General features: G+C 39.3%; 1 protein-coding gene across 1 annotated transcript in view; it reads left to right on the top strand.

Annotated features, from left to right (window-relative positions):
- The window catches only part of clstn2a (calsyntenin 2a), a 125940-nt gene extending 100166 nt beyond the window's left edge, over window positions 1-25774 (top strand). Inside the window, exons 10-18 of the mRNA XM_041055250.1 lie at window positions 12952-13114; window positions 19534-19700; window positions 19946-20094; window positions 22667-22872; window positions 23047-23214; window positions 23397-23542; window positions 23855-23975; window positions 24603-24793; window positions 24900-25774. Coding sequence (XP_040911184.1) covers window positions 12952-13114; window positions 19534-19700; window positions 19946-20094; window positions 22667-22872; window positions 23047-23214; window positions 23397-23542; window positions 23855-23975; window positions 24603-24793; window positions 24900-25124 — 1536 coding nt within the window. The 3' untranslated portion in view covers window positions 25125-25774. The remainder of the gene's footprint in view (window positions 1-12951; window positions 13115-19533; window positions 19701-19945; window positions 20095-22666; window positions 22873-23046; window positions 23215-23396; window positions 23543-23854; window positions 23976-24602; window positions 24794-24899) is intronic.
- The last annotated feature ends 1155 nt before the right edge of the window (window positions 25775-26929 follow it).

The raw sequence follows: 26929 nt of genomic DNA, 5'->3' as shown, positions 1-26929 counted from the left end.
CTTCCCACACACGTGTACGGTACAGTACATAGATAGCAGGGATCCCATTTGCTCTTTTAGTTGGATCTTGTAAAGGACCACAGAGGAAACATGCAGTGCAGTCAAAGAGAATTTGTGTTGAGTTATTCACCAGTACAAATCGCTTGTGCTGAGACTGTCATTAAATATAAATGGACACTGGTCTGAAATACCTGAGGTTAACAAGAGAAATGACATCATAGCGGTGCAAATGGTGGTAGAGTAAGGGAAAAAATCTACTCTGTGATTACTCTTCTTACCTGCACGTGCAGGTGGAAAAAGCAGCACATTAGTGAAGCTGGTTTGATGAAGTTTTATAGATGAGAAAACAGGATTGCACTGTTGTCTAAAGCCTACTACCAAAGGAGAAACTGTCTCTGCCTCTTTTACAGTTGAGTTAGGTCTGTGTTATTGTGGATCCTCAGTTCAAAATGGTGAGTCTAGAAAGAAACCACTATTCTTTGAGTCTAAAGAACTGACAACAAAACCTGATGTGTGCCCTGAAGCAGCACAGGTATTTATGTCAAGTGGCCACTGTGTCTTTGCAAACAGCTGCCTTCTACAAATACAATATTCTCTTTGGATTTTAAAAATCCATAATAAAAGTTGCCAGAAGATGTAGTACGTTTTTTTTAATCATTCTTTTATCTCAAATCAATAACCATCATGAGTAGTGAACATCAAATATTGCTTTTTTTTCTGTGCAGATGTTTTGACATGTTAAAGCAGGAAAACAAAATGTGCAACATTTAAAGGGGCAACTTGTAAGTATTCTACTTTAAAACACTGAAAAATGATCAACAGATCATGAAGAAATAACAGTCTGTGACATTAGGATGGAAAGGTAAAAGGACAATTGATTGAACAAAGCCATTGATCATGCTACTAGCTACTAGCTTTTCATGCTATGACTGGTCAGAGGCATTGAAATTACTCTCTCATTCGCTTTTCACCACTGTAGTGATCAGTAAATTGAAAAATCATTACTGTCATCAGTGACAAGTGAAGCGTCTCAACACTGTAATTTTAGCCTCTATAAAATGTAATTTTAGCATCTATGAACTGGGGGGGGTGGACTACATTTCACATACATTTCACACTAAGACACTCAAATAAAATTATAGACAGCATTCCATATCCCAAAACAGGGCGTGATTTCAGACACAGCCAAAGTGTCTGCTGTGAAAAAGGCCAATTAAGTTGGAATTAGACGTGGGCATCTTAGCCTATGCTGCTTCTACTCTGTTCATCATTTGGTTTAATTTTATTTCTTCATAAAAATATAGAGAATTCCAGAGAGTGACAAAATTCTGATTTCAAATATAGATCCATGTAGTATTAAATAGTATGAATTTGTAACACAATGGCTTCAGAAAGCAAAGCTGCAGATACAGTGATGCTATAGATCATAATGCAGTGTCAGTTTGCTTTGTGCAGTGGTATCTGCCGATCAGTTTGTGTTACTGAATTGGCTCTTTGTAAGGCTGTATTGTACAGTAATTTGTTCTCTGGTCTCTCTTGTAAGACCTCTTGATCTCAGTGAGACATTCTGAATAAACAAAGCTTAACTAAGTCAGTAAGTGACTGTGTAACTAACCTCAGTGTTAGACCCCGTTTCCACACTTTTCTTTTGAACTCACAATGTTTGTGTTATTTAATCTACAGTTGTTTATATTTCACAATTTATAACTTATCCTCCAAATTACATAGAAATGCTTTGTTGTGCAATAATAACTAGACCAAAAGATGAACTAAGGATAGCAGCTGCTACACTACAGAGTGATGAATAATGTGCACAAGCTCAGAAAAGTAGTAGAGACTCTTAAGAAAAGAGTTTGCTGGATGCAAGGAGAAGAAGTGACTATGGGGTGTCATAGCTGCTTCTTACTGTCCTTGTTCCTCCTGCACTTAGAAAGGACACTCAATGGCTTCCGTGGCAACTCCATTTAGCTCTATTGATTTTGCAATTCTCACCCCGAGAGGGGAGGGGCAGAGAGGGATGAAAGGAAGCTGGCAAAGAGAGAGGGAGAGAGAGAGAGGCTTCTATTTTCCATGTCGATCGAACACTCCAAAGGAATGTCACATCTGACAGGAACCTCAGTGTGTATGTGAACACAAGCATGCGCGCGCACACACACACACACACACACACACGCACACACACACACACGCAGCATACCTATTTTCCTCCCTACCTCTTTTGCAGCCTTGGTAATGGACTACAGGATGGATCACTCCCCTTTACACACATTATTCACTCTGCCTGAGTTTAGAGAGCCTATCAGTACAATCCAGCTGTCCAAAATGTATTCACTCACAGTCACACACGTCCTATAAAAATCAAGATTCATGCTTCTAAAGTCCTGTAAGCCAAAAATGGTTGGACATGTGTCAAACATAGTCATAAAGCAGACAGGAGATGAAGAAGAAAAAGCAAAAAAAGCTACAAAACAAACAAAGGATAGAGAGGAAGTCATTTTCCCCCGACTGAGCCTTTTTATTCTGTCCTTATATTTCAAGTTTGAATGGCTTTCTATGTTTGCCCAGCTTAGTGAGATAAAGAACGTGTGTGTGTGTGTGTGTGTGACATGGTATCGATCTAAATCTTTACAAATACTGTGTTATTTGCTCACAGCAGGATCCTTATAGATAGAGTAGGAAAAATCCGTGTTAACAGAAGGGTGAGAGGTGAGACAAATACACAGTTGTTTCCAATGTTTCTCAGCTGAGGCCCGAGATCTGAAAAAGATTAAAAGAGCCAATGATTTATTTGCACTCGCAGCTGTTTCACATCAATCCATGATAACTGTACAATTGACGGGGCGTGGTGGCAGATCATGTGTTGTGAATCACAGATAAACTTTCCAATTTCACCAATTACGCCACTTGAAACAACTTCAGACCCCCTGCTATTTATCATTTATGTCTGAGTTCGATTTTAGGGAGTGAATGTTGGAAGAGTACAAAATCACCCTCACTGCTTGTCTTTACAGCATCTGCAATTATCTGTCTTATCTGCCTGCTATTACCATGCTCGTTGTGCCATGGCTTGTTCTCTGTCCTGTGTTGATTAGAAGCCTCCCATTGTTTCTCAGGAAATTAATTGGATGGTGTTGGTGATGTGTGTGTGTGTGTGTGTGTGTATATGTGTGTGTAAGAGTGTGTATTGTCTCACTGCCTGTTTGTTGTAGATACCAGGAGAGATTGAAGTGCCTATTCAAAGAGTGATTTAGTTCCATCTCAGACACAGGAGACTAACTCATAAATGCTTCACTTCAATTTAAACTTATTTGCATTTCATACATCGACGCTCAGAATGTTACAATGCAGTTAGCAGTGTACATAAGAATATGTTAAAAGCAAAAAGCATCTGGAATGACAGTGCCACAGGAATGTGTTTGTTTATGACACAGGCATTGCAAGTGTAAAAAGATCTTTTAACAGTCAGATGGGTATCTTCAAGAAATCCCCTTGACGTACTTTTGTTGTATGAAACACTCACACAGTCACAGAATTTCTTTCAGTTGGCGTCACGTGTTCTCTGGCACTGCTGTTTATTCACTTTTCAGTGTCAGTATTATTTGCTATCACTCTCTTGAATCACTCTAATTTTGCAAGTCATTCCATTGCAAGGGCTCCGAATGCGGCAGGCTTCAGTATGAGAACACACGGAGCAACAGAGAAGATATTGAGTATCGCCTCTAGTGCATACATTTTCAGCGTGCGTGTTTATTTAATTCTAGCTTCTATTTTTCAAATGGCCTCATTTGAGTGCTCAGCTGTACTTTGTCTCCTTTAGGCGCTTCCTGTGTTGCTTCCATGTAGAGCGGCTACATCTCGCTAAATGTAAATGTCTACGCAGTGTGTGTGTGCTGAGGCGAGGTACTTAATGCCACTATCTTCTACTTATAGACCACTCAGCAGACGTGCTGAGTGCACTAAATGCACTACACAAGCATTCAGTCAGCATACTAATGTATTGGCAGCTTGTTTCTTCCATCTATTTTCTTTTTTCTCTCAGCACATTTATCTCTCCATCTCTCTGTCTCAGTGCTTGTCTAGTCTTCCCCCTCTCTAACCCCTGCCTTTACTTTAGGAAAAAAAAAGCTTTTTATGCTGACCCTAAAGTACAATTTTGATAATTCACTGATATTACATTGCCTCATAAACCGACAGACAGACAAAAAGATTTCAAAAATCATGCAGCGAAATATAATTTCAAAGCAGACCTTTGACTTGAAGTGGCAGACATGTTTTGCATCGATCTCATTCAAACTAAAACCTCACATCTCTTTTGTTTGACTTTTCCAGTTGTGTTACTGCCATGAAGCAGATCTTGCATATACACTGCCTGGCCAAAAAAACAAGTTGCCACCAAAACAAAAAAGGTCAGACACTCTAATATTTTGTTGGACCTCCTTTACCTTTGATTAAGGCACACATTCGCTGTGTCATTGTTTCGATAAGCTTCTGCAATGTCACAAGATTTATTTCCATCCAGTGTTGCATTAATTTTTCATCAAGATCTTGTATGGATGATGGGAGAGTCAGACCACTGCTCAAAGCCTTCTCCAGCACATCCCAAAGATTCTCAATGGGGTTAAGATCTGGACTCTGTGGTGGCCAATCCATGTGTGAAAATGATGTCTCATCCTCCCTGAACCACTCTTTCACAATTTGAGCCCGATGAATCCTGGCATTGTCATCTTGGAATATGCCCGTGCCATCAGGGAAGAAAAAAAAATCCATTGATGGAATAACCTGTTCATTCAGTATATTCAGGTAGTCAGCACATAATGTTGCTGAACCTAGATCTGATCAACTGCAGCAATCCCAGCTCATAGCACTGCCGCCACAGGCTTGTACAGTAGACACTAGGCGTGATGGGTGCATCACTTCATCTGCCTCTCTTCTTACCCTGATGCACCCATCACTCTGGAACAGGGTAAATCTGGACTCGTCAGACCACATGACCTTTCATTGCTCCAGAGTCCAATCTTTATGCTCCCTAGCAAAGTGAAAGTTTTTCGCGTTGTGTCTGTGGAAATGCTCTTACTTTCACTATTAAACATAGCCCTTTTCTCTGCTTGCTGCATGCCAATGATTTGACCCTTCTCAAACAGACTAACATCTTTGCAACGACCACGGGATGTGTCTTTCGACATGGTTGTCGAAAGACACAGTTGGGGTTAAATAACTTGTTGCCAGCTGAAAGATAATCGCCCATGCAGTAATTATCCAATAGGAGGCTCTTACCTATTTGCTTAGTTAAATCCAGGTGGCGACTTTTTTTTTGGCCAGGCAGTGTAGCTTCTTCAACAAGCCTGCTGAAAGTGGGCCTCGATGCAGTTTTTTTCTTTTAAACAGCACAACACTCAACATTTGTATTTCATGCAGTTGTGAGTATTATATCGCCTGCATGGCAGTGTATTGTATCTTACATTTAACTTTGTGCCCATCACAGAAATAAGCTACTTTTGTATGACGAGATGTGTTTTACAGTAATGTAACTGTCTGAAAAGCTCCTCTCTTTTTTCTTTTTTTTCCCACTTACTTTCACTATCCTTGTCATTCCCTACCACCACGCTGACACATAATAGGCTGGCATCAATAATGCAGTGCCACATCCGTGGCCGAGGAGGGGAGAGCAGAGGAGAGGCGAGGAACTTGAATAGCAACAAAGGAGACAAAAAGAGAAATAGAAGATAGGTGGAAGTTAGGAGGGACTGGTGAGGTGGAGGTGTGGTGGTGCCTTAAGGCGAAGCGTCAGGTTTACTGAAATTAATCTTGTGAATACCAGATTCACAGAAAGTAAGCAATCAAAGAAAATTGTTAGCATACAGGGAAGACTCATGCAGCAATCATTACAAAAGCTTAATACGGCCATACCTGTATGGAGATATTTGCTACATAAAATAGATCGCAACTCCATTATATATGCTTTGTATCCATATAAAGAAGGCTCCTTCCATCCTAAACCTCTCCAATGCATCAAAATAAACTTGACCCCATTAAAGGGATTCACAGCAGCAGAATGTCCTCATTATTCTGTTTATGTCAGCAGATTTAAAATGTCCCCGTGCTATCTGTGAATAAGGTTATGTCTGGATTGGTTCTCTCCTCAGCAAGATGCACAATACGCCAATCGAGTTTATTACCTGATTCATATAACTACTGTTGGACTCTGCTCCCCTTGTTAGTAGTTGGTCTTATACTGAGGAGGCAGCGTCTAATTGTTTTGCCAGATATCCTTTGGGTGACAACCTAAATTCATCCCTCAGACGGTATAGTATTTTCCAGCTGGTTCTTTAGATTCCACTCTTCTTCTTTCTCAAAAGCAAACAGAGGACATGCTATAATGCAATCCCAGTACAAATGAGCACAACAACTATAACAGAACCAAAAAAACGGTCAATTAAATGTGGACTATTAAATTTTAGATCCCGCTCATCTAAATCCTGATTAGTCAAAAATTTGATAACTGATCATCAAACTGATATATTCTGTATTACTGAAACCTGGTTGCAGCAAGAAAAATAGGTTAGTCTAAATTAATCAACACCCCCTATTCAAATGAATTGTCACATTCCTCGAAGCACAGGCCAAGGAGGAGGGGTTGTGGCAATTTTACACTCCAGCTTATTAATCAGCCCTTCACCTAAACTCATTTGAAAGCCTTGCACTTAGTCTTAGCACCCAAGTTCAATAATACAAAAAACTGTTCTACTAGTCACTGTAAATCATCCGCCTGTCTCGAAAAGATGCTGAAAAACTAATCCATCCATTTGTTTGTCCAGTTTGGTTTGACCACTGTTGCTGAAGCCTATGTGATATTATTCAGCGGTCTTCCCTGCACATGATGTCACCAAACAATATACTAAAAAGAAAAAGTCCTTTTCAAAGAAGACATGTTGATGAAGTCAGTCAAAGTAGAAAAAAGCAAAGTTGTAAATAATACAGGCGATGACTGAATACCATTTAGCTCTTTATGCTGGTTCACTGTCACAGCTTAAGCTGGGCAGGCACTATGCGCTTTTACTAATCTTGTATATTTTGTCACCTCCTGTTTTAATTGGTCTTTCTGTACCTGCAACTTCAGAACTTGCCACCTGCACTGACCGTAAACTGTAAGGTTTATTTAAGTATGCTGCATTACTTTGGCAGCAATTTCACTATGAATGTAAAGTAAGAAAAAAAAAGGAATATGTGATGGCACAGATTCCTGTAAAATGCAAACAATATGGTCTGTCTGTTCAAGCCATGTGTAACCTCACTATAGTTTATAACAAATCTTTTGACAAATTTCTGACATACCAGAAACCTAACTGATTGTCTGTGAGCCCAGCCATCTGTCATTCAGGCAATTAATCTGATATTGTGACCTTTCTTAAACTGCACTTCAAACAACAACCTAATGGGCAGAAATTCAACCTGATACTAAAATTGGTCGAATTTGACCAGTTCAGGAATAAAATCAGGCCAAATCCATATATAGTAACTGCCCGGCTTTATTGGGACACTTGAATAGAACAGAGCTATTCTTAAAGTCATTAATTATGCCTGCGCTGTGAAAAAGGGCCTAAAAGGTTTGATAAAACTAAGAGGTCGCTCTGTCCCTGCCCACACAGACCTGAAAGAGGGCTAATCAGGCCAAATAATTGAGAGCATCTGTGTGGGTGTGTCATGGGTGTTAATATGCTAATTAATATTCTAAAAGACCCTGTCAGTCCTCGCTTGGTCTCAAGATCCATCATATTTAAGGGCCAGGATTCAAAAAACTTGACTGCTCATCCTCCCTATGCACCTTCTTTGTTCAGTTTCTCGTATATTTCCCAACATCTTCTCTTTTCACTGTCCTCGGCTTGTTTACTTAAAGTTTTCAAGTTTTCAATGAAATGCTGAAATGAGACATATTTCAGTAATTCTTTGGGCATTCTTTGTTTATTCTGTCAAGAGTACATTGTAGTTAGCTGAACTTCTGCTCCATTAGGGCATGAATCTGTAGCTCTGGAGGAAATGATGTTGCCATTTTACACTTTGGCTTCCAGATTCTACTGTTTCCCTCTGCGAAAGAGGTTTGTTTCCATCAAAAGGTAGAAATAGTCAAGTCTATCCAAAAAAAGTATCACTATCCTGTCACTGTGATTGCACCATGTGACCCTGTATGAAAAGTACTTTTCAAAATATGCTGTTTTTTGGTGTTGGAAAACAGCAGTTTAGTTTGAATCGAAGTCCAAAATGGAGGGGAAAAAATGTATTTTAAAATGTGCCGACATTAGCAGGGACATGGTCTTAGTGTCTCCCTACCTCTGCCTCTGTTTCTCTCTGACTCTCTCTCTCTGTTTTGGGACTGCTCCAGCCTGCACCCTGCTTAGGGACCAGCTCATTACAGTGTTTCAACACAGGAGAAATACTTTCATGCTCCCACTTACTAATGTGCCCTCCGACAAGCAACGTGTATACAAACATGCCTCAGCAGCAGAAAGAGCACTGCTGATGGTATCTACTAATGATGTGTGTGTGTGTGTGTGTGTGTGTGTGTGTGTGTGTGTGTGTGTGTTTGTGTGTGTCTATGTGTGTGTGCCGTTCATGAGTGTGCGTATGATTTCCCAAGTTCAGACAGTCAGCAACATAAACAAACTGAGTGCTGAATTGGATCAAGGCTGTAACTTAATTACAGTGGTCATATGCAGTACTTTTGCTAACTGACTCCAAAAAGCAGTAATATTGTTAACATTTGTCCGTAGGTGGTCAGTTTGTCTGCTCTAACTCACTCTCTTTTCTAACTCTAACTCTTCTCTAACCTTTTTTTTCCTTTATTCAAAAGCACTGAGATGTAATATTCTGATATCCACCATCCAGCATAATTTCTTTGCTGCTCAGCAGTTGGTGTTAATGGGTCATATATGTTCTTCACAGGATGAATCCAGAGGGACTGATGTGGAAACGTGGTGACAGTCATCTGTTCTGACCTTATCATTACAGCAGCCATGACACTTCACACTCCTCTCCTCCGTCCTGTCTTCACATTTCTTTCACCCCACCTCCACCCTCTCACTGGTTTTCATATAGCAACAATAAAACGACTGAAAGGAGATGAAAAGACCATCTTGTTAGGTGTCGTGATAGAAATGATTGTAAAGAGGAGAGTGAGTCACAGCACTCAGGTGGGAAAATGTCACCAACTGTGTCAAAGGGCTGTGTTTCAAGTCAAGGCGAGTCCACTGTGCTCCCTCTTTAATTATAAACTAACAAAGGGCAGAGCATTTAGACTGACAAGGCAAATTACACATGGGCCGAATGAAAATTACTTGAACATGAATGAATAGTAATTAAAAAAAAAGGACACTTGAATAATCTGCAGGAAAAATGTCTAAGAAAAGACAGAAGACAACCCCTGTCCACTGAAATTTTTAATGTTTTACCACATGATGGATGACCACCTGTCAAAGTGGACAAACCTTGGCTCACATTAATATTAACCACCATCTGGCTGCTAGTTAGTGCTCAGTACTCATCCTGGTCAATGGCAAATCCATACATTAACAAGAGAACACAGCCCATACAGCCTGCGATGCTGGTGAGCAAAAAGCTGCACAAATGAATGTTCAGTCAAACCAATTATTGTAGGTGTATGTTTCAGAAAATGTGGCCAGTCTGACACCAAAGACCAAGGAGTTAATTTATGAACTTTCAGGTGCTCCCTATTTGTTTGGAGTACGATTTTTTTACAGTTGGCCAGTTCTTACATGATGCCACTTTAATGCATATTAAATAAAATTATACACAGTATTTCTATTCATTGTCTGGCCCTCAGTGCTCATCAGTCTGACATTGATTGATCCCTTTGTGTTTTAATATTGTTTCAATGATGTCTGATTATGAGTGAACCCAAAGCTCCTGCTGAAGATTTCCACACATGCAGTCACTGTGCATACATTTTTAAACAAGTATATAGACATCAAGGACATTATTTGTTCATGCCCTCAATTTCTGCCATTCTGTTCAGCACCCACCATCCATCAGTTATTACACTCAAAGACAAAGAAAGAATGGATGAGCACAAGATAGCACAAGATTACAGGGGAAACAATCAGCTTCACTGTGAGAAAAATATCGAACTCAGTTTGTTGCTATCATATTTCCATATTGCCTGATTCTTTCTTCTATTTCTCTATTTTTGCCCCAAGGATTTATTTATGCCAGCAGTATGGATCTGTGGATGACAGTGTTGGTCTGTCGTTACACCACTTGGTCCAGACTGACCATAAATGTTTTTGTTTTTTTTATGAACATAGCAAACATTGTGCTCATGAAACATCTTTATATTTGCATTGACATTGTGTGCATTCTAGCATTTAAGCGTTAGCATTTAGCCCAAAGTGCAACCTCACATAGTGGGGTAAATAAAGTCAAAATTCAGCTAATTCAAAAAGATCAAATGCCTCTATTAATTCTATTTTTTCAGTCTCTATTTTAAGCTTGGACACTGAAAAAATAGAATAAAAAGTATTGTGTGTTGACAGAGAGAGGTCAGCAACATTAAAATTATCTAAGTATACTCAATGAATCAGCACAGTTTTATATTTTCCACTGTTACAGAAGTAGGTGCAAAGTAGAGGAATGAGATAGGAGTGAAAGGAGAAGAAGAAGAGAGAGATTGGCAGCTAAATTAAGAAGATATAAAGAAATTCATGTAATTATTCATAATTTATTGTTAGATTTATGCTTTTCTTTTTTTCATTCAAAGGCTAAAGCTTAGTGCTGCTGTTGAACTATTATTCTAAATACTATATCATTTTATAAATTCCACATAATATAACGCTTTGGGAATACTAAGTGCAGTATAAGGGGAGACAATCACCAACACAAACACTGCAGATAATTGTAGTGACATGTAACTTTGCACTCACCTCTGCAGGCAGTCAGCCAGCCAGTGGCTAAATGAAAGTGGCAATTCATTCTGCCTGTCTAGTCAAGTACACATACAAATCTTGAATGTGAGCTGATGAAGCTAAAACACACTGTCATTGTTAATAACACACGCATGGCATCTTGTGATACTTCAGTCTGTGTACTGTAAATGAAGGGGGTTTTATTTTGTTTTATTTTGTTTGTTTTTTTTTTAAATTGAGGTTGAGGTTCAGATCTAGTCGTGGTCATATCAGATAGCAAATCCATAGAAACCACAGTACCTAGGCATATTTATCCCAGTATCTGCTGAGAGATGTGAAACTGTGTGGGAGGGGTGTCTAGGATATCCTGGGGGAATTTCTGTCTCTTCACACTCGTAAAGAGTGAGACTGTGCGTTCTAAATCAAACATCCCTGGAGATTCCTGGTCGCTCCAGCACAGGTCTCGACCCCATTAGTTCATATCACAGCTTGAATAAACTACTAGTGTGTGTGATTGTGTGTGTGTGTTGTGTGTGTGTGCATGGCTACTGAGCCTTAGGAAGAAATCTAACAAATGAAAATCCTTCTGATTGTTGTATCCTTTCCTGTTGTTTTTCTCTGCGCACTTTAAATTGGCAAATATTCTCCTCTTCTCTGCAAATAAATAGTTTGCTCTTAATTCATCTAAATCCTTCACACCACACTGATTACAGAAGAACAGATGCTACGGCCATTACAAGAGAAAGAATAACAGCAGGACTTATAAATCCTTTAAGACTTCAGCCGGCTGCTAAACCCTTTGAAACTGTATTTACCTACCTGGAAATTACTAGCTCTTTAGAAGTAGATGCACTCACAGTTTAAGTGGTTTAAGGCGATATATTGATATTTTTCACATCTCACTGTGATTCAGATGAAGAACTGGCCTTAAGAACAGGTTGCATTTGTGTTGTTGCTTTCAGGACCACATGCACATGTGTTGTATGTGTCATTCATCTTTTGAGTCAGTAAAAAAGGTGAAAGCAGCATTTCTATTTAGCATTTTTACAGCATATAACATCTAAAACTGAATAGGACACAAAGGTTTGTAGACTATTCTGGGTGCTGAGGATGCATGCCTGGGACTGCTGGATATCCCAAAATGCATTGGGTGGGAATCAGGGTACATGCTGGGCTGGTCAGCTGTCAAACACGGTGAAGAACATGGAGCATTTAGCTGCTAAACAGGCAGACATTTCCCACAGGAGATGGTAGAGACCAAAAAGAGGGATAAAGGAATATAACATACAGTAACACAACTCCAAATGATAATTTTGCCCCTTAGCAAGTTTGCCATATCAACTTAAAAGGTGATGATAAGTCAATGTTGTGTTGAAACAACTTGTTTCGGCTGTTCCCAAAATAAGCAATTGTGAAGCAATTAACCGATTAATTAAGAAAATAATCAGCAGGATAATCAATAATAAAAATAATTGTTAGTTGCAGCCCAAAAGCCATGTAAGCAAAGCATGTAAGTGAATATGTTTTGACATTAATGCTGTGGCTGGGATGGGTCCTTAAAAATTCACAACATAATCAAAGAATGTTTGTGATGGTTGATAAAAATTGAGTGGCACATGAGTCCTCTGCAGCCATGTTTGTCACTCATCGTGTGCCTTTAATGAACAGCTCATTAGACGGCATCTATCTGACGACAGGGAGCAAATGATCCAGGGATGAGGAGAGGAATTTGTTGCATCTATTTCATTGAAGGCAGGAAGGCAGGGAACAAATCAAAGATGCGCCTTCGGTTTTGGCTGCATGATTGGAGTAAATATCATCATCTTTATTACAGAGACCCTATAAATATAATCCTCCACAGGAAAATGCTCCTAACCTAAATAAGAACCTGAAAAACGGAATGTACTCGCTCAAGTACTATATTTTTACGGCTGTCCTACTTTTTTATAGTATATTTTCCTATTTGAATTCATAATAAGTGGTCACATAGCAGAATGTTCTGTATAGTAACATGATAAGCTTTCTCTCCCCTTTGCAGATCTGTGACAAGGAGTGGCATTATTATGTGATCAACGTGGAATTTCCTGCAGTGACACTATTTGTGGACGGTGTGACCTATGAACCCTACCTGGTGACGGATGACTGGCCGATTCACTCCTCAAAGATTGATACGCAGCTGACTGTGGGCGCCTGCTGGCAAGGTCAGTGTGTCTGTGTGTTCGTCTCTAAAAATACGCAATAGCTTTACTGTAATGCAGAAATTTGTTGAAAGCATTAAAGAAGCTGAGATCAGACAGTTAGGATCCAATGTGTTATTACATTGTGTTGTTGGGATTGTTTACAGCTATACTATAGTCTGGCAGTTGTTTTATATGCAGCAGCCATTTCAGCTCCAGGTTATGACATTTATTCATTTGCTGCACATAAAATAAGGAAACCGGTTCCTGAGGGCTTTTTTTCACCCAAAGGGGCCACATCAGTACAGGAGAAACATTATCTTTATCACTTCATTAAAAAGTGCTGTAGTTAGTTTAGTTATATCATTGGTTTATGCCTGCATATGACAGTTATAACTGCTTTAGTGTTGTAAATACTTGTTGTAAAACCAAATAAAGAAAAGTGTAATAAAAAGAGAGAGAAAAAAAAACACAAAATGAGGGAATATGTTTTGGAAGAAAGATGAAGTGTTCATCTGTTCTCATGACCCTTACTAAGGCACTTTATTTTGGTTCTTCCTTTCATTTCATTTCATTTCCTTTCCTTTCAGTTTAGCGCATATATAAATGGGTTTTGTTCTTTCTCAGGGGCAGTTTTGTTTAAATAGGAAACAGCAGTTTTCATTTAATTTTACTGAAATAAACTAAACTTCTACCATGAAAACAGCACCGCAAAGCATTTGAAGCAAAGCCTACTCAAGTATTTTTGATCAGAAGCTCTCTGCAATTCTCAAAACAGGAAATAATTACTTGGCACAGAAACACAATTGAGAGCATGTCTAGCAATCAGTGCACTGAAATGTGTAATGAAATGAGATGTCATTTTTTCAAAGTAGGACAAATAATGGCACTTCAAGTGGCAAAATAATCAGCCCTTAGTTTGCAGGTGCAGTGGTCAAAAACCTGCCGTTTGTTTTTAACATGCCTAGATGAAGAGCCCGACATGATGATGACGTGGTTAACACAGAGAAAATGCATCAACAAAGTGGTACGGCAATAACATTTTTCCAAATTACATTTGAAACACAAACACGGAGAGCGAGAAAAACAGGAGGCTCGCTGTTAAGATAAAGAGATAAAGATTTATACCCCAGGGCTGCAAGTATTTCTTTTTTGAAATGGAGAAGCATAAGCCGAGTGGGTACAGGAAATTCTGTGCGTCAGATCCAGCAGCTGGGAACGAGAGGGAGCAGTGATCACATTGGAATGAATAAGAGCTACCCTGCTGCCATGTTTATGAGTTGAATAATTACACAAAAGTGCTTTACAGGAGGGCAGAATGAGACAGTGGTGATCCGTTCTGCAGCTTGCCTAAATAACGCTCATAACACTCACCAGCATCATCCAAAGCTTCAATCCTGATGGTATTTCGGTTGCCGTTTAAATTTCTTTTCATCCCTTGCCTGATTGCAATTTTCTTTTTGTCGTCATCATTTTCTTCCTTGCTTCATCCAGCCCTCTCTTTCTGCCTCTTTCCATGAATCTCTGATTGTGAGAGAAAGCCCTGAAGGAAGGATTAGCTAGAGTGAATGGAGGACAACTTTGCCAGCTATTACATCCCAATGAAGCCGCTTTAAGCTTCACTAAGCCGCAACTGATAACTTTGCAGGCCATTAGCGAGCAAGATTGCCTTTCAGAGTCTCTCATTTCTCCATCCCCTTTTCCCCACAATCAACAACATAATGATGAGACATGTGGAACGAAAGGCATTCAGACTGTACTTTCACTGCCCTGAAAGCAAAAAGAAGACGTGTGTTGTCACCATACAAGGTTAACAAGAAAATGGTTTGGTTGTTTGTTGCTGTTGTGTTTTTTAGGGTTTTTGTTTTTTTTGTTTTTTTGTTTTTTTAAGAGGTTTTCTAAAAGGGTAAGCTTTTTTGAGTTTAAATGGGAAATGTGTTTGCCATCTCATTTCATTTGCAGCTGAAAGGTGGGTGTGAACTTTGAAAGCACCCCTACAGTGTACAAATACTGAACCAGAGAAGAGGAAGCACAGGGAAGGCATCAAAAAGAGTGCAGGGGGTATTTTATGGAAATGAATGCATCAATCAACATGAGCCATCAGTAAATTTTAAGTAATTTGCAGCTGATGTCGAAGCACAATATGAAACTTTTTAGCATGCTTTTAGCAAACAGTGACATGAGGAAAGACAGTCACATTAATATTAATTAATATACCAGTACACTGCTACAAGCATAAACAATATTTGTTGTTTAAACTGAATGTAATCCACAAGAACATTCTCATTTTGACCCGTCATGGCAGGAAAAGCACAGATGTAATTAACAATATTAATTAAGTTGTTCCAGTAACACCAGTGAACCAGCCATATACAATACAATGAGCCAAGAAACTGGAACACCTAAATGAGATGCGGCCATTATTATTGTCACAGGGTCTGCCAAGACAAAGTTCAATAGGAGAACAAGCTTAAACAGGATCCAGTTGTAGGAGTACACAAGTCCATATGTCATGTTGTGATTTAATTTTTTTTTTTAAGATATTAATATACTGATTCAGTGAACAAACAAAAAAATGTATGGTTTCTGTGAGTGTTTGTGCGTAAATGTATTTACAAGTAAGAAAATTGTAAGGTGAAACTCCAGGGCCCTTTCCTGAGGATGGAAGGGAACCACAAAGAAAAGAACAGGCGCCAATGTTTTGACTGACAGCCTGTACAAATTATAATTACACAGAAAAAAAAAATATTTTTAATGTTTTCATCCACGCTCATTTTGACAGCCTCAGCCCAAGGACTGAAAATGTGCAGCATCCTGCAGGGTGGATGTTTGAATTCTAACTTGCTCACTACACCGTCGGCATTACAAGTCGCTAGTTATTACTTACTTACTTGGGCTTTTTATAAAATTGTTATTCAAATCAAAATTGTAATTAAAAGGCTTTCATGCTTAATTGAATATGGCGCTATTAAATCACAACTATTACTGATTGTTTACTCTCTGATCTGCTTATTCTAAGAAAGTGTTTACAGAAGATCATAGTTGTTTCTAACGTGAAAGCAAGATCTGCTGCGCAGCATGCAACATATATACTCTTCTGCTTCTCCTGTCCTTTTGTTCTTTCTTTTTCTTGGCATATTCATTTTATGAATCTATAAAAAACATACACACACGTCTAGACGTCTAGGGAAATCAAAAATATAATTTTGCACTTAGTCACCGAATCACTGAATCACAGAGACCTTGTCTTGATGAAAACCTTTCAACAATGCATTTGTCAGAGAGATGAAGCAGAGTAAATGGCGGAATAATGACGAATGTCTCTACATTTGCAGAAAGAAATGGAGATGATGGGCTTGCAGTGCAGTGTGCCCCTACTTGCAACTATTATCATCTCCAAAACACAGTGCTTACCATGTCTGCTGCTAGCACACGACCAAAAATAATACAGAACAAGAATAACAGTAATCCACTTATAATAAAGGTCGACAGTTCCCATTTGCAATTTGTGATTGTGCCATGTAGAAGTACACATTTTAACAGTGGACACAGAGGGTGTGATATATCTGAAAGATTTACACACAGCGCTAATAAACACACTTCACATCTTTTTTTTTTTTTTTAATGTTAGATTTGTTATTGTAATTAAAACCAAAAGTCTTTTTTTCATCACGTTCCATTTTGGTATGTTTTCGAGTCAGGCATCAAACATGAGGCGGCGGAACCCAAAACAGAAATTGCCCATCATTACGCCAACCACATCAAGGTTATTTTATCTGCAAAAGAAGCCCACATTACAGAAAATGTCCTTGTAATAAATGTAGGCAGAAAATTGTTCCTCAGAGTTGCTACCAGAAGCAGCCACATCCTGTTTTATGTACATATGGGATGTAGGACTATACTGAAGTGCTACACTAAAATGCAGTCTCAGCATTTTCAGTATTTGGTTAATGCCAAAGCTCAACAGTGTGCTACTTTTTTTGCAGTGTGATGAATATCCTGTGATTGGGATCTAGATCAAAGTAAAATTACAAAAATGCTTTCAGGTGTTCACCTTTTCAATTCTTGTAGAAGATAAAAAAAGTTTATTCTTGTCACACAACTTGTGGGTGAGTCTGAGTGTGAAGCCACTTTGCACTTACACATTCCTTCATGTTGCTTCATGGGATTTGATGGGAGTTCTTTGTTAAAGAATGTGACCTCCATGTGTCTGCTTCTGCTTCCACTGAACAAAGTTAATAGATGCTTGTCATCTAAAGATGCAGTGACTCACCAACATTTAACCAGCTCTAAATAGGAATAACAAGCTTATGTCCATTTACAGTGACAATTCGGCACAACACACAAAACACTATAATGTTGTTTAGATTAATGCACTGCTTTCTTCCAAACTCACACCAACTTGCTAGCTTCATATATTTTAATGGTTACTTCATAGCATATGCTGCATGTCCAGGTGATTCTTTGTGCTGTCATTCACTCCTTTCATCGCCCTCTGCCCCCTGGAGTTTGCTGCATCGCACAGCTCAGGGAAATAAACACAAGGACAAAGTGAATTCATGCTTTGATAGAAAAGGAGAGGTAGGATCTGAGACAACAGAAATGTCTGTATGTGTATCTTTTTATACTACACAGTTTAGGTCTCTCTGCACAGCTTGGTGATGGCAGTTGTTCAGTGTCTCTGTGACAGGTTCGTCTCTCTGAGCTCTCCGTGTATACATCCTTGTATGATTCACGTTGACAGAGCTGAGAGAGTAGATGCCTCCAGCCCTGTGCAAGCAGACTGGTAGCTGCTGTTCAGAATGACGTACCCAAGAAGACTCGAGGCTGTAATCGCTGTCAAAGGTTCTTTGTCTAAACACTGAAAGGTCTGAGTACTTGTGTCACTAAAAGTTTTTCCTTTTAAATCAATTTGCATAAATCTGCTAAAAATAAAATTTAAAAAGTTAAAATTTTCACTGTCAGGAAACTGATGAGGGAATTTAAATGATTTTAGCATGAGGCACATTTCACAAAATGTGAAAAAGTGAAGGAGTCTAAATATTTTCTGAATGCACTGTATGTGTCAATTTTATTATTTTTGTTTTTGTGAACCATTACTAACAATATTATTATTAGGATTTAGAATAGGATTTAAATACCTTGTATAATTCAAAAACCAGGAAGCTCACTTTATGCTACTGTGACATATTTGTATTTGCCATTGAATACAGTATAAAATACAAATATAGGCTGAGATACATTCAGTTCTGGTGTTATTTGCATTACTTTAAGGAGACTTGACCTGAATGTCACCCTTAGTTAGAATTTGTCAAAACGTATAAGCCATAGCTGACCTACATCGGAAAGACTCACATTGGAAGTCATTTGTGTTAAGTGGACTAGACCTTTATGATTTGTCCGAAATGACACAGTTCATTAGAGAGAGTGAAATTGCACCACAGGGCAGAGCTGACCTGTCCTGCCGGAAAATCTGGTGCTTCAGAAGATGTCGGGGCTTGAGTGAATTTGTGATGGAGCTGACACCGCAGACTGCAGCCCTGTGAGTCCTCACACTCTCAGAGACTGTGCCAGTGTGTTAGCTTGCACTACGGGTTCCATTTATTTTGTATGGAAGGATGTAATTCCCACTTGCTGAGGCAGTTGCAAAGTATTTCAGGTCAAATACACATTAGATCTGTCAAACTCAGGGATTCAAACCCTGAAAGCAAGTGTCAGAATATCTGTTGTTGAGCTAAGTGAGAAATGTATCATATATTTGCTTTTGTATTGTAGACTAACTTCTTTACTTAGGTAGATCTTTGTCTTTATTCAGCAATATCACACAATTGTTGCCACCTGCACACACAAGACATTTTGTGTGGGAGTACAGACAGCAAACAGATGTGATTATGAGCAATTCAAGCATGGTGACAGTTTCATTTTTCTGTTTTTAGTTAAAAGTTACTTGCAGTTTCATTGTTCGTTGTCGTTAGCTTTTTTTTTTTTTTTTATTGCTTTTGTGATCTGTGTGAAGTGGTTTAACATTCAAACCCTAAAATGTGTTAAATGAAAACGCTGAAAGAGAAATCTATCTGCATATGAACCACAAATAGTTCATTAGACAACTGTGAAAACATACTGTACTTGTCATGGTCATTAAATTACCTTTATTTCATGTTAGTGTCAGGATTGTTTCACATGCTTCTTTTCTTACCTGTAAACTTGGTGAAAAATAATGACAGAAATTTTCTTAACTCTCTATCTCATGGGTCTTGTAAGCTTTTTCTGAAGCAGAGTTACAGATGTTATTTTCAGCAAACTGTATGTGCTTTTCCCTGGAAACATGTACATAATAAGTGTTGTTGTCTCTTTTACCCAGTGTGTTTCTATCCAATTGCCCTCTTTCGCCCCACCTCTCACTTCACATCTCCTCCTTTCTCTTCTCATCTCTTCTCCATCAGGTGGTGAGGTAGCAACCCCGAGGTTCACCCAGTATTTCCATGGCAGCCTGTCAGGTCTGACAATCCGACCCGGTCGCATTGAAACCCAGAAGGTTATCTCCTGTTTGCAGGCCTGCAAAGAAGGCCTTGATATTAACTCTCTTGAAAGCCTAGCTAAGGACATCAAGGTGCGAAGAAAAACTTGGTTATCAATACACACACACTCACACTCACACACACACACACACAGAGTTCTTTTACAGTACCACCTTAGTGGTGCTGTAAAAGAACAAGTAAGGCTGCATGTTCTCTTCAGGATTCATGTGTCACTTTTAAGGAGTAAACACTGGTTTTTGTATCATTTGATGTAGGTTTGAGTTACATCTCTTTGTTTCTTTGTGGACAAATAGTGTTTGTGTGTGTGTGTGTCCAGTTCCATTTTAACCCAGCCCAGTCTGTGCTGGTGGTGGAAGGAGAAGATGTGGACAGCATCAACACAGCCATGACCAAGGTCTCCTACATCAACTCTCGCCAGTTCCCCACACCAGGCCTCAGACGGCTACACATCACCACCATAGTACAGTGAGTACATATGCTGTGCATTCAGATGTTATACACCCTTACATTCAGCTTTACATTCAGTTGGTTCCACGTGTTCACATCTGCCCAGTTCACAGTCCCTCGGCAGCTCCACTGGAGCAGTTGTGAGTTCAGTGTTTCTTATTTACTGTCTTTGTGATGTTTATATCAGATTCAGTGAAACTGAAGTTCACTTACAATGAGTATTATTGTATTCTCCAACTGGGTACTGCTGGTAGCACTTATACTTTTATACAAATTGATGAACAGTCCAACATTTGTGTGTATGTTTGGTCATTAGCTTGTGGCTTGATTTGTAAATTTACCTTGACTCTGTGCAAATTGTTTCTCTGTGGTTTTTCATAACACAGGCTGTACAGTGGTCAGGTAAACAAAATACTTGTGTATGTGCATCATGTATTCATTGCGCTGTCGGGAGGAACAGAGACCTGTTTGGTGTGTAGAGCGGTTGTACTACTACTAATTACTTTGCAGATTAATATTTTAACTCTTTATGACATCTAGGTATAGGAATAAAGAAACACCTTTACCAATTATTAAAGTCTAAGGGAGCTATATGGTTTTCAAATAAACTGTGAGGGCTCTAAATTAAGTGTTGCATACATACACAAGTCATAAAGTTGGTCAGCATAAATCCAGTGGATTGTCACATAACGTACAAACAGTCAGAGGAGTCATGGTTAAAGCATAAAAGTAAAAGGCTCTGTTAGATGTGTTGTGTCTGTCTTTGTCTTGAAGCCACAGAACTCCCAGTGCTCTGGCAGAGGACAGATCATTAGTGTAAGAACTATTAAACCACTAAACAGACCAGCTGGCCATTAAGGACATTAAACCTTCTGGTGATTGGAAAGACCATATTGCTAGAGTCTTCTTTCTTTTGTTTTCTGTTTGTTTTTGTTTTTTTGTGTGTGTGTCTATCTGTATATCCATCTCTGGATTTAATTTGATTTAATTTGACTTGATTGAATTGACTTTGTCCACTTTGCCCAATAGCCGCAGGTCCCAAGGATGGAGAAGTCAGTCGATCTGTTTGTCCAGCATTTGTCCAAAGCAGAATATCTTAACAACTTCCTGCCTAAATCATCATTAAATCCACACTTTCCTCCGCAAAAAAACAAACAAACGTATCTTGACATTTTCTCTAATGCCATCATCAAGCCAAAATTTCCATTGATACACAAGGAAATATGAAAATCTTATGGAAATGCAATAATAAATTAACCAAACAAATAGTATACTTTTGCTGGTATAACTGCATTTGTCTACTGCGTCTTTGATCCATTGTTTAACTGCTGATCATTTTATGTTCTGACATCATGAACATATACTAACTATAAAATTCCCTAATTTCTTAAATGCTTTAGCAGGGAGCTAGTTTGAAAATAACAAGTAGTTTGACTTTCTAATTGCAGTTGCAGCCTGGTCTTAATCTGGATTTCCTCCTCAAAGCACTAAGCTGCAGCTACTGGATATAACATACTCGATTGCATCTGTGTGTGTGTGTGTGTTTGCGTGTGTGCCTTTGTTTGCTTCTCCCTACACTTAAAGTCTTTGTTTGTCCTCACGCAATTTTGTGTGTGTTTAGTTGTGTGTCACTTGTGTGTAATGTGAGTGCTTGTTCACGTGTCTGGCAGCGTATACTTTATGTGTCTGTTCCCGTCTCCACACCCATCCAGCGCCTGTTCATTTTGCTGAGCAACAAACGCAGGCAGGTCAAATGAGCTTAGATGTGCGCTGGTCGATAAAGTGAAACGAGCTTGAGGAGCAGCAGCAGAGGTTGTCTAAGTCTGAACAACACTTCACAGCTTGCCTGGAGATAAAGACAGATAGATCCACCTTTACACTCGCCAGATGGGTTGAATCTGCAGCCTGTGACTAAGGAAAAAACAAAAAATAATATGTGTAGCCCTATTACACACTGTTGAAAGAGTCAAACAATCCTGGGTTAATCTTGTTAATTAATGTTACGGTCAATTTTGTACAACTTGTACTTTTCATCCAGTAAACATTTTTTGTCCAGAGCTAAAGAAAATATGATCACTTTTGGTCTGAAAGTTGAAAATGATCATATTGAATCGCATAGGATGATTTTCTAGTGTTCGGGGCCCTGTTTCTAATTTGCAAATAATTTTCCTGATCATAACATTTGGGTTGTTGTTACACTCTATTAGGATTCTCACTTACGTAATAGTTAGCTTTGGGAAAGAGTGTGTGATATTTAGATTAACCAAAATTAACTAAATCGTTTGAATCAGCCTGCATCTGTGTAGACTTTAACTTACTAGCATCTATTAATGAGAGAACATTCAGGAATGTTTCATCGTTGCCTCAGAAATGGTAATCAGTTATCATCCCTTACTGGAAATTAATTGGGCAAACAAAATCTTGCACCTCAGTTGCATATTAAAGCTGCTGGAAACTTATTTTTTCAAATATACACAGTTTTCTTCTGAAAGTTTGAACAGTGTTGGTTTTGTTTTAAAAGAAAAAGAAGTGAAGTAGTAATGCTGGTCCTGTAATGTCTCCTCTGCTCTTCTTCTCCTCGGTGTGTCAGGTGTTTCGGGGAGGACACGTGTCTCTCCATCCCAGACATCAAGGCAGTCGTTATGGTGCTGCCGCCCAGTGAACCGAGAATCACAATTATGGGATCTAATCGACTCGTCAGGCCTGCCGGTGACCTGCAGGGCCCGCTGGGTGTGGCACTCTTCAAAGAGCTTCACATCACCAGCACAGTAATGAAGGGAGACAGCTTCGGTGGATGTGAGTGGAGAGGCTGCGCTCTTAGAATGCTCTCATGTCATGTCACCAGCCTTGTAGTGATGTTTCAGTGAATGTTATATAAATGTTTTTTTTACTAACTTTTTTTTTTATGTGTCCTGCATGATTTTTTTTCATCATTTTAAATTTATTGTGCACATGTTTCCTTACATCCAGTCCACAGGCCAGGTGTGATGGAGGTGATGCATAACCTGGACTACTGTGACATCCTGGTAATTGGAGAGGAACTGAATCCTGAGAGAGAGAGTCTGGAGATTCATCACAGTGCTTTGTTGGGAAAACACCTGGATGCCACCAATTCCACCTCTGGAATTTCAATATACGGTAGGCAGAGCTGAGGTGGTGATGGCGTGGTGCTAACACTCTGTGACAGCCAGACACCAGGAAACGCCCCACATTTCCACCTTAAAATTCACTCAGTGGACGTATCTCAGTTTAATGCATTACACCACCTTGCAGCTTGTATAACCGTTAGCATAAATTTTTTTTTCCATGTGTGGTACAAGGTGTGGACTCCATGGCCCACTATGAGCAGGCACTGAGGCAGGTACGCTACAGGAACTGGCGACCTGCCACCCTGAGCGAGAGAAGGTTCAGACTCACCTGCTCCGAACTCAACGGCCGTTACACCAGCAACGAGTTTAATTTGGAGGTCAGTTTGATGTCTTTCATCCGTCCTATTTCAACTTTTTTCACCTCTCTTCTGCCCATGCACTGTTTAATCCTCTCCTTTTAATCTATCAGTCTTTTTATTCTTGCTTCTCTTCCTCATTAGCTTTTATTTTTTAAACTTTTTATCAAAAACGATTCATCTCTCTAACGCTCACCTACTTCACTGTTCATACCACATTGTATTTAATTTTTCTAATTTTTATTTAATTGTTTTTGTAGTGGCATAAATTATCATCCACATTCTTTTCTCTGAGAATAATGGCTCTTTGCCCCCCCCGCCACACCCCTGCAGGTCAGTGTTCTTCACCGCTCAGCGCCTGTGGATCATGTCAATCATATGGCGGCCCAGCCTCAGTACATGAGACCTGTCCATCACCCACTCATGATACACACTCTCAACTCACACATGTCAGGTAAGACATAAATGTGCCACAGCTGACAGCAAAAAATGTCTAAAACCTGATAGAACCAGGCCATTATATGGAAATGAAAACAAATGTGAAATTAACAGTCCATACATGGAAACGTGTATTAGATTTCCTTCTTCCGGGTTCAGCTTAGACCTACTGTTCTGACTGTACAGTACTCAGATCCACTTTCACAGTGCAGTGTATGATTAAAACAGACATTTAGATGAATTTGCCTTAATTTTCTGTTCAGAATAAGCAGTTTAGACGGGAAGATTAAACTGCAGATTTGTTTTCAACCTGTTGGATCCTAGATTGATCATGATGTTTGCTCTAATGGACGAGCTGTTTCATCCTCAGATCTTAGCCATGAAATCTGAGAATAGAAACATGACCAAAACAACACAAGTAGGAAAAAGATTTTACATTGAAAATAACAAGGGCAAGAAAAACTCTTTATCTCATGGGCTTTATCAGATCCAGATAGAACAATCAGCGATGCAGTAATCTATGTATAGACTCTGTGGTATATCTATTTTTGTTGTAGCTGTTGTTTGCATATAACTAAGCTAATAATGTAATATAATACAATATAGTAAACAGAGATCTTTTGCTTCTCTTCTTCTCCTCCAGGAACAGCACCTCCAGCAGCCACAGTAGTCATTGTGGTCTGTATCGCCGCCCTAGTTTTGATTGTGGTGATCGGCGTGTACAGGATCCACGCCACACATCAGGAGGGGTCCAGAGAGGACGAGGACGAGGTCAAAGACCCTGAGGTGGACTGGGACAACTCTGCTCTCACCATCACTGTCAACCCCATGGAGGTAACTTGTAACTTGTTTCTCCTGATTCATCTTAGCTCAGTTGAATTTGTTGCTAGAGTCTGATCTGGATTTTGGGACTTTAGCTAAATCACACTTTGTTCTGTAGCACATAAGAGGAGCTCAAGCACTGGATGAAGAGATGAAAGAAGAGGACCGGGAGGAGGAGGAGGAGGAAGAAGAAGAGGATGAAGAACAGGTGGGAGGAGTGATGAGTGCTGAGTCAGACAACAGTGATGAAGATGAAGAGGAGGAAGAAGAAGAGAGGAAAGAGGTGAAGGCGAGGAAGCAGAAGGGAAAACTTGAGTGGGACAGTTCCTCTGTAACATACTGACCACGCACACACAAACGCACACACACACACACACACACACACACACACGAACATATACCTACATATACACAGCACCCTCTACAAGTTTGTCTCTCTCTCTTTCTCAATCAGCCACACACAAACACACGCATCATGCAAACATTCCTTCATGCTCACTACAGCTACACACAGACACACACACGCACACACAAAAACAAAATCTCTGATAAAATTATTTACAATCCATTGTTGAAAACAACACTTTAAATCGCCCCATGTTGTAATTTTTAATAAAACATCTCCCTCTGCTGGACAAAGTCAGAGCTACACAATCAGCTGCAGTCCCACAGTGCTAGAACGGCATCTGTACGCACATTATTATTCACATCACAGTCAGTGAAGCAGAGCAAAATATATCAAACAAACACAGTCTCTCATGAAGTGTGCAGAATTAACCAGAGTTTTACCGATAAAATTTAATTTCAAACTTTGAAACAATCAAGAGCTAAATCTTAAACATGCCGACACAAATATAAACACAAAGATGATGTGAGCTTTTATCCCAACACTTAATATTTGCGGTTACATGTGTCCTCAGATTACTTTTGTATTGTTTGCTTTTCAAACAGATTGAAGATGGTGAGTTATTAACAGGTTTAACAGCGAGATGTATCCATATACATATCCATTAATAAATATATCGAAAAACATTGTTAATATAATTATTTTGGCCTATATAGTAGGTGTAACATAGCTGTGTTGTCACTCTGTAAATCCTCTGTTCTCATCTTTAACTCAAACCAGACACGTTTCTGTCCTTAACATCTGTGTGATCAGTGCTGAGTTTTTCTGAACACATCACAGTGCTGTGGTTCTGTGGCCTGGACACGAAAGAGAAACATGCTGTCTCTCTCTGTTCATCTCTTACATAAACATTCCACATTTGTCCTGATTTACATATAAAACCGAGTAGAATTATTAACTGTTTAATATCATTCACCTTTGGTTTGTTAGAAGTATTTTAAAGCTAAAATGATCACTTTTCTGTCAGATTAGAGCTGATTGACAAAGTTGATTGGAGTTTAACTATTCGTAGAAACAAAAGAGCTGATTACGTTCAAAGCCTGTTTGTTTGCATCTGCGTCCTCTACCATATCAGTCCATACATCCTGTGGCCTCATTTAGCCGTTGCTGTTTAGGTCTAGGTCTCTTATCTTTCTTTTTCCAGCAGATGAAATGATACAGAGATGTTACTGTACGCTACTGAAATCCTGCCTTTCATTTGTTTTTAATTCCATAATAAAGGGAGCCCTCTATGCAATTATGGGCCCAGTAAACAGACCGGGACACAGAAGCAGGGACACAGAAGCAGGGACACTCCAGCGATTTAGACAGAGAGAGATGAGATGAGAGACGGATTTAAAAATCAGTGCAGCAGAGGCTGAGATATCTTGACCTGACTTTCAGTGCCTAGCATGGGTCAGTCTCCAAAAATGCAAGATCCTACAGTACCCATAATGCAACTCAACTGCATCTCTACTTAAACCTGCCAAACATTTGAATTCATCTGTTGCATAAACCTGTAGCTCTTGACTAACTGAAGTACTACTCCTAGTGCTAGTTAGCCAGGTGCTTAACTCTTTAAATATAAAATAAATCAGTCTTTATTTTTGTGAAATGTCTAACTTGCATTAGAGAATCTTATAAAGCAAGATTTAGACAGACCTAACATTACAGACCACAGATGACACGATACCACTTTTTCCACTGACTGACTCATGCAGAGCCTCATGGGTAAAATCGGTGGAGTGCCCCTTTAAAGTGAA

This window comes from Toxotes jaculatrix, chromosome 14 (genome assembly GCF_017976425.1).
Source record: "Toxotes jaculatrix isolate fToxJac2 chromosome 14, fToxJac2.pri, whole genome shotgun sequence".
NCBI lineage: Eukaryota > Metazoa > Chordata > Actinopteri > Toxotidae > Toxotes > Toxotes jaculatrix.
Note: the sequence above shows the minus strand (reverse complement) of the source record. Positions and strands in the feature narration are given on the sequence as shown.